Genomic DNA, 8,800 nt, shown 5'->3' on the forward strand with positions numbered 1-8,800 from the left:
ACCCAAACCCAAACAACACACCAAACACCACACACAACGCAATATACAATACAATACACAACACAATACACTACACACCACACACCACATACCACACCACCCAAACCACACATCACACACACAGCACACAACACACAACACAATATACAACACAATACAACACACACCACACACCACACAACGCAACACTTCACACAATATACAACACAAGACACCACACACCACACACCACACACCACACACAACACACACCACTTAACACACACCACACACCACACACAATACACAACACACACAACACGCTAAACAACACACCACAAACAAACAACACATAACACAAACACACTCGCTCGCGCATAATATATATATATATATATATATATACATATATATATATATATATATACAAACACGCCCATACCAGAGGATGTACCATCACGAGTTGCTCTGAATCCATGATTGCTTTGTCAATTACCACAGTGAGCTTTTCATCCGCAAACATCGCCGCAAGTGGTGTCGCACAGCCCGGATGCACCTGAATATAAAATATTGAGACACTCAGTACCGGACAACCCAAATGCACCTGAATGTAAATCATTAGGACACTTCGTACGGGTGTGAATAGGATGTGTGTTGTACTATCATTCATACAATTACCTTATACTCTGTGGCACGCGCCAATGCGATGTGTTCAGTGCCCCTTTCTCTCAACTGGCAACCCTAGACGCACACATCCACGTGCATAGAAATGCATATGCGATGATCAACCACGACTATAACTGAAGGTTTCACATACACTTTAAGCGTAGGGCTGCAATTGTCTCAACCGTCTCTACCTTTGATGTTGATACATAACCTCTTTAGTCCAACATAGGGCTGGATTTGTCCCATTCATCCTTACCTTTAATGTTGGATACATAACCTCGTCACTATAACATAGGGCTGGATTTGTCCCATTTATCCTTACCTTTAATGTTGGATACATAACCTCGTCACTATAACATAGGACTGGATTTGTCCCATTCATCCTTGCCATTAATGTTGGATACATAACCTCGTCACTATAACATAGGGCTGGATGTGTCCCATTCATCCTTACCTTTAATGTTGGATACATAACCTTGTCACTATAACATAGGGCTCGATTTGTCCCATTCATCCTTACCTTTAATGTTGGATACATAGTCTCCTCGGGTGCGAAGCGTATCATATTGGCACGACTGTATTTCATAATGTCACGCTGGAATGACATGAGCGACACTTTGCGCTCAGCCGGCGTACAGATCTGTACATGACATCATAGTAGCAGATGTAAGAAATGAACTATAAACGAGTATGTGACAATATACAATGTTCGCTCAGCCGGCGTACAGATCTGTACATGATATCATAGCGGCAGATGTAAGAAATGGACTATAAACGAGTATGCGACAATACACCAGCAACTGTCAATGACCTACCAGGAACAACTGCTGGTTCTTCTTGGCTCTCACAAAGAGATTAACCAATGGGACGCCCTTGATATCCCAATTTGCCAACTCGGCCTCGTGCACAGTGCACGTGGGTGCTGCCTTGTGTGTGTGTACACGCAATTCAATCCCTAGAGTACGTAACCTGTCGTCCAACTGTGCGCGCTGAGGTAGGTATAAGGTGAAGTAGATATAAGATGAGGTAGGTATACGATGAAGTAGGTATAAGATGAGGTAGATATACGATAGGATAGATATAAGGTGAGGTAGGTATAAGATGAGGAAGGTATAAGATGAGGTAGGTATAAGATGAGGTAGGTATAAGATGAGGCAGGTATAAAGCGAGGTGGGATATACTTTAGATAGGGTTTCAAAAAAGATGACTGGGATGACAATTAGTGTAGTTCTGCTGTGGACGGATGGATGCACTTTGATCTCAGTTGCTTTAAAAAAAGTTGCGCCTAGTACACTGTCCGTGCACTGCAAACGCACCCAATGCACTGTCTGTGAAATTATGTGGCCCCTCATTCATGGTATAATAACATAACTTACTGCCACCCAGGCATAGGTAGATATAACCCATTCACTATCAACATATTAATAATAACATAACATAATGACAATAAGATACAGGTAGATATATCCCATTCACTATCAGCATAATAACAACACAACCAAAAATCAGGCACAAGTAGGTATAACCCTGTCACCATCAACATATTTATAGCATAATATAATGACAATCAGATACAGGTATATATAAACCATTCACTAATATAATAATAACAACATTACATACTGACAACCAAAAATCAGGCACAAGTAGGTATAGCCCTGTCACCATCAACATATTAATAAAATAACATATTGCCAATCAGACACAGGTAGATATAAACCATTCACTATCAGCATAATAACAACATACCATATTGACAACCAAAAATCAGGCGCAGGTAGATATAACCCTGTCACCATAAACATATCAAAAACATAAAATAATGACAATCAGATACAGGTAAATAAAAACCATTCACTATTATCATATTAACAACATTACATATGGCCATTCAGACACCGGTAGATATATCATATTCACTAACAACATATTAACAACAAAACATATTGCCAACCAGGCACAGGAAGGTATAACACTACACTATCAACATATAAACTACACAACATGTTGACAAAAAAAAACAGGCATAAGTAGATATAACCCTGTCATCATCAACATATTAATAACATGACATATCGACCATCAGGCACAGGTAAATATATATTTTTTCACTGATCAACATATAAACAACATAACATATTTACAATCAGGCAAAGATAGATATAAGCCGTTCACTATCAACATGTTAACAACATAATATATTGCAAATCAGGCACATGTAGATATAACCGTCATAATCAACATATTAACAACATAACATATTTACAATCAGGCACAGATAGATATAAGCCATTCACTATCAACATGTTAACAACATATTATATTGCAAATCAGGCACAGGTAGACATAGCCCTATCACCATCAAAATATTAATAATAAAATATATTGCCAATCAGACACAAGTAGATATAAATCATTCACTATCTACATATTAAAAACATAACATATTGCCAATCAGGCACAGGTAGATATAACATTTTCACTATCAACATATAAACAACATAACATATTGACCAAAACATATTGACAACCAAAATCAGGCACGGGTAGATATATCATATTTACTATCAACATATAAACAACATAACATATTGACGATCAAAAACCAGGCATAGGTAGATATAACCATGTCACCATCAACCAACATAACATATTGCCAATCAGGCATAGGTAGATATAGCAATGTCACAGTTGACACACTACAAACATAACATATTGCCAATCAGACACAGGTAGATATAACATGTTGCTAATCTTTGCCGTATCGTATTTGATGTTTGCCAATTGCCCCGTGGAACACAACACAGTGACCGATCCAGCTACTACACTGTTAGTACTTGCCAGCACCGATTGAGCCTGGTATAATATAGTTATTCTCGTTACGCACATTCTTTGGCGCACATGTACATATGCTGATTGATATACAATTTTGTGTGTCTAACGGGGTATTAACGATAAGTACAGTCTAACGGGGTTTAACAATAAATACAGAGTGGACCTATGGCAGACCAATTGACACCAACCAATCCAAGCACCACGTGTCGTACAGTGAGTACAGTACAGATACAGCATAACCACAGAAGGCATTCCACCCGAACCAAGCTTATATCTGTGACATGCGGCCACGGTCAATGAGATGCATGAACATACCATGCTTTCTAGTATACTAGCACCAGTTTACACAGATTCGTCATAGCCATACAACCATGTTATCTACTAAAAAATGCACTGCAAAAAACAACTCTTTCCGGTCTATATGGTGATAGCAGGCGAATGTATGCAAGTATAGCTATAGTAAGGTGAAACAATCTAAGCTTTACCCTATGCTTTAATGCGACCGTGTTAATTTTTGTAAAATGCATTCACTGCAAAGAGCATCTCCTTCCGGTATATAGCAGGCAAATGTATGTAAGTATAGCTAGATTGTGGTAAAACAGTATAAGCTTTAATACGACCATGAACATTTCGTTCCGGCCTATAGCAGACTGATGAACGCAAAGTATAGTGCGATAGAACATTTTAAATCTTTCACTGCATTACTTCTCAGCTATCGTCAGAAGGTAAACGATCTCTGTACTACACTCGAGCGTCTATATATGAATGCTGGAGTCACCTGCAACAAAAGTACAGCTAAATCTTGGTTTATAATCCAGCGATCGTGTGCGCTTACGCCAGAAAGCCTTACCAGCGTTGCAGTTTCCATGTCCGCAACCGTTGAGCACATCTCGGCAAAGCAGTTAGAACCGTACTGAAAAGAAATTTGCTTTAATCATATGCATACTTTGTGATTTTAAAGTTATCATGCACAAAAGACAACGCAGTATTTTTTTTTAAATAGAACCGGTACAGTATAGACAGTAACCTTATTAAAAACCTTCTGCTATTCGTGATGCAAATATGACATATGTGAGAAAGTATGTACTTGATAAAAACAAATTTAAAGTAAAAATAAATAGGGGATAAAAATAATGCTATTTAGAAAGTATTTAAAAATTGTATTATTTAGACGGCTATGATTTTAAATACGAATATATTTTTTTAAAAGGTAATATATACATATGTAAATGCATATCATCATATAGTTTTTATCTTTAAAACACAAAAAAAAACAATTAAAATCAAAAAGGGTGTTTAAACAAAAATAAAGATAAAAATAAAACAAAGAAGGCATTTATGCTATAAAAAAAAACATTTAAAATGATACGAACCCTCTACTCTAGAGTCATCACTATTGACTATAAGTATACGAACACGCGTTGGGTATTAAATAATCATTTTGTGGAAACAAACTTTTGAATATCATATCGGTTTTAACCATTTGAATAATTATTTTAAGACAAATATTATGAGTATATCTACATTCTAAGTGATTTTTGAAAAACAGAAAATAAGATTATTTCATATTAAAAACACCCAATTGTTTTTAATTCTTTTATTTCTGCTGCGTTCTTTAAGCTACTAGTGGTACAGAGGGTTCTGATATTTTTTTGTTATATCAAGAAGCAAACAAGTTTGGATTTTACTTGTATTTTTCAATTTTGCTTTCATCTTTATTAAAATTAACAACAAAACAATAGATAATCGAACAGCATTTTCTAACTTTTGACAGATAGAATATTTTTTTTAATTTACTATGGAAGTACAAATATACGCACTAGCTCAATTTTTAACTGTAGGTTTAAAAGGTTTTGATAGCTTTTGTAAGGTTAAAAAAAGAAAATCCTAGCGTTGGATGTTTGTTTGTTTTTAATCTTTCGATATTATAGTATTATGGTTTTTTTAACTTTCGATCGAATTTTAAAATGACTATTTATTTACATAAAGTCGTAAATATGTTTCGTCTGGAGCACTCTTCAGCGCACGATACTTTGATGTGTGAAGTGACTAAAAGTCTCGCGCCGTACAAGCGATTGTGCCATTACGCTTAGAGCTAAGCATAAAGGACAAACATGATTGCACTTTACTTTTGATGTATTGAACATGATCATGACCCTCCAGTAGAGAAAGGTAAAATATATGGGAGAACGGACAAGTCCGTAGGAAAACAAGATAACCTGTGTTGTTGATGCTTGTAAATCGGGCGAAAATAAGAATCACACGTATACGTTTTAAGTTTCCGGCTCCCGATAATATCGAGGGCTCCTTGTTCAACCAGTGGATGAAGGCGTATCCCGTGCTTGCCTTTGGCCGAAAGACTATTTCAGGATACCCTCGGCCGGGGTATAGGGATTGTGGAACATCTATCATTAGGAGTCAGAGTCGGTTCTGTTGACTGTGTCAGCGACGGTGTTGTTTTAAAAGTATGTTTGCGTGTTATTTATTGTGGTTTGTTGTTACTGTGGACCTACCTAATAGACCCAGTGAGACCGGCCACAGGCCACACCTAGAAGTAGAAAACTGGGTATCCCTTTCGCCAATCAAGGCCACTCCAATCATCGGTTGTCTTGTGGAACTTTGGAAGTTGGAATATCTGAGTCATAAATTCTAAAAATAAATCAAGCCAATAAAATTACGTTCACAATAAAAAACTAAAATCAATCAAATCGGAAGCACACTGCAACAACAGAGACTTTAGACAGAGGGCTCGAGGCCGGGGGTGACTGCCAAAATATTTTTTAAAAGTACTACAGTACCGAGTACACTACTTTTTGTTTTTGTTAAAAAAACAAAATGCTATTATATAAAATTGGAGGGGGGTTTTTTCTAACTTGATAAAAGGAATTGTGTCAAACGCACAATTGTCAATTGAGATTTGAGTGGCATCCAATATGCAGCACTCCAGCGGACTATGTAGGTCACCAGGGCCCAGGCCCAGCAGTCGCAAGTGAGTGAGTTCATCTGCTTCAGCAGCCGCTGCCCCTGGGGTGACGGCTTCGTATTTTTAGCGTTAAAGTTTTTGTTGATGTTTTTTTAAATTTTACCAAAACATTGTGCCCCAAAGAGCGCATATATCTCATGGCATGATGGTATTTGAAGGGGATATAGAATTTTAGAGGGGGTATTTATATCATTTGCGTATCGTGCGATACAACGTTGGTCAGCGTATGGCCGTATGCCAGTGTCCAGTGAGTCTGTATCTCTGAGACTCTGTGACACTGTGACTGTCCACACAGCGGTCACGCTGCGCAATTGAAAAGTGAAAACACATCAAAAAGAGGAAGTCAGTTGACAGGTCCGAATTTTGTACATACACTTACTCAAACCGAATTACGGACCATAATGAAATTGGATATATTTAAAAAATATATATTGAAAATTAATATATTACGGATGGCCTTGTCCACTTCTTGTGTGAAGAAAGGTCGCGAGAGCTGACCAAGAATTGTATATTTGGACCATCTGTCCGAACCTAAACCACAAAGTACAAGCCTGTGGCCACAGTGGAAGGGTGGACTGAGTGGTCGAGACCAAACTCCAAAGGCCAAAGTTTCAAACTCCAAGCTTTCCAAAGATAGCCACAAGACACGTCGCAAGCTCATAGTACTCTTCTACTCTGATAATTTTACTCACTCTATCATTTTGATCATGAAGAGTTCCAGACCGAAGACTGAAGAGTGAAGACTCTTTTAGAAGACAGAAGACTGAAGTCAGTACAAAAGTCACTCCAACATTTTCTAGAAATAAATGTAACAGCTTTTAAACCAATGAAAAGAGTAAGAATATCAAAATTGTAAAAAATAAAATACGAAAGTAATATCAATTTTTCCCAACAAACAATTAAACGCTGATAAATATCAAAATATAAATATTTCACTCAACTAATTTGAAGAAAAAAAGGATTTTTAAAAATCAAAAGAGACAAAACCCAGAAAAAAAACCCCCATATAATATTTTGCCTTTTTAAAAAACTCTTTTCTCGCTTTTTAAAAACAGAATTAGAGAGTAAATTTCTATATAAAAACAATTGTTGTATACTTTTTTTCAAAAAGAATATTATTTTTTTCGAGTCCATGATTCTCACTTGAGTGATGAGGAAGTATGTATAGAGACTTATAACGAGTTTGTATTCATATGTACTAAATAAAATAAAATAGTGTACTGACTACTCTAGCTACTAGTGACATCGGTGTAAGGTGTGCTGTGTATTTCCCCATTGCTGGCTCAGTGCTGTATAGCAAATGCTCAGTGCTGTACAGCAAATATAAAAACGGGTACTTACCAATACCAAGGTGTTCAGTATATTTTTAAATACTAATATAGGTGGTGTTGAGTTGTACTGCGCGACTCTATTTAGAACGACATATATATATATATATATATATATACGGATACCCAACGGCCTCTTGATTGGATGCTGAAATCACATCTGTGCGCATCATAAACAAATAACCTCTTTGTCAATATTAGATATACGCATGTCGCTTCTCGTAACCTCAACAAGCGACCCCCAGAAGTGTGTTCCCTCCTCCGCTCCACCTAACATTCCTATCGCACAAATGCCCTTCCACTCGACAACCAAAAACGTGCGTTCAAATTTAAAGAAAATCCAAAGGCTACCACACCAGGCTTTTGTCCAGTCACCATCTTCAATTGGTCGAAGGCATCTACGCAGTGGAGTAAGTACAATGTCCTCTAGTAGTAGCAAAGACGGCGACACGCTTCCAAGTAGCGATTCGGATGTGGGAACAAACTCAGAATCGTATAAGAGACCACAAGACTCACTTCGAACACCCTGCGACATGTTCAAGCACTTGAAATTCACAAACAGTGCGATGAAAGCCTTGCCGTTCGAAAGTAGAGCACCAGGAACCGTTGGTAGTAGAGAAACGCCCGGGGCTGTGTGGGCTAGTGTCGAACCGACGCCTGTGACAAATCCTCAAACTGTTTCACACTGTATGGCTGCACTCAAGGTACGAACACGATAACTGACAATACCTTCTTACTTGTTGTTCTTTTGGAAGTTTTCTATTTGTATATTTTAAGTTACATGTACGTATTTGCAAGTCAGTATCCATATATACGCACACACATACACATATATATATATATATATATATATGTATATTTATTTATATATCCAATATATATATACATATATATATATATATATATATATCATTGCGAGTGTGTTTATGCATGTATGTATGTTTATTTATATCCATGTATAAATAGATATATGTATATATATGTGTATGTGAGTGTGTCTGTATGTATG

General features: G+C 37.0%; 3 protein-coding genes across 3 annotated transcripts in view; 1 reads left to right on the forward strand and 2 right to left on the reverse strand.

The window, feature by feature from the left end:
- Positions 1-421: 421 nt before the first annotated feature.
- SARC_10207 (hypothetical protein) lies at positions 422-2,397 on the reverse strand (the record flags this gene model as incomplete). The annotated part of the gene is made up of 5 exons (XM_014295754.1): positions 422-535; positions 658-720; positions 1,166-1,285; positions 1,461-1,634; positions 2,395-2,397. Coding segments are annotated over 5 exons (474 nt in total), but the record flags the coding sequence as incomplete, so codon positions are not given.
- A 2,982-nt stretch (positions 2,398-5,379) lies between these two features.
- On the reverse strand, positions 5,380-5,931 carry SARC_10208 (hypothetical protein). Its single transcript, XM_014295755.1, has one exon. The coding sequence runs from the start codon at positions 5,890-5,892 to the stop codon at positions 5,530-5,532; it is 363 nt and encodes a 120-aa protein (XP_014151230.1). The 5' UTR covers positions 5,893-5,931; the 3' UTR covers positions 5,380-5,529.
- A 1,752-nt stretch (positions 5,932-7,683) lies between these two features.
- SARC_10209 (hypothetical protein) overlaps positions 7,684-8,800 on the forward strand; it is an 8,346-nt gene continuing 7,229 nt past the window's right edge. Inside the window, exon 1 of the mRNA XM_014295756.1 lies at positions 7,684-8,495. Within this exon, the coding sequence (XP_014151231.1) occupies positions 8,001-8,495 (495 nt within the window). The 5' untranslated portion in view covers positions 7,684-8,000. The remainder of the gene's footprint in view (positions 8,496-8,800) is intronic.

This window comes from Sphaeroforma arctica (assembly GCF_001186125.1).
Source record: "Sphaeroforma arctica JP610 unplaced genomic scaffold supercont1.1171, whole genome shotgun sequence".
Classification (NCBI taxonomy): Eukaryota; class Ichthyosporea; order Ichthyophonida; genus Sphaeroforma; species Sphaeroforma arctica.

Bases quoted from the DNA above. Each gene is read 5' to 3' on its own strand.
- SARC_10208 (XM_014295755.1), bottom strand. From the start codon at position 5,892: ATGATAGATGTTCCACAATCCCTATACCCCGGCCGAGGGTATCCTGAA.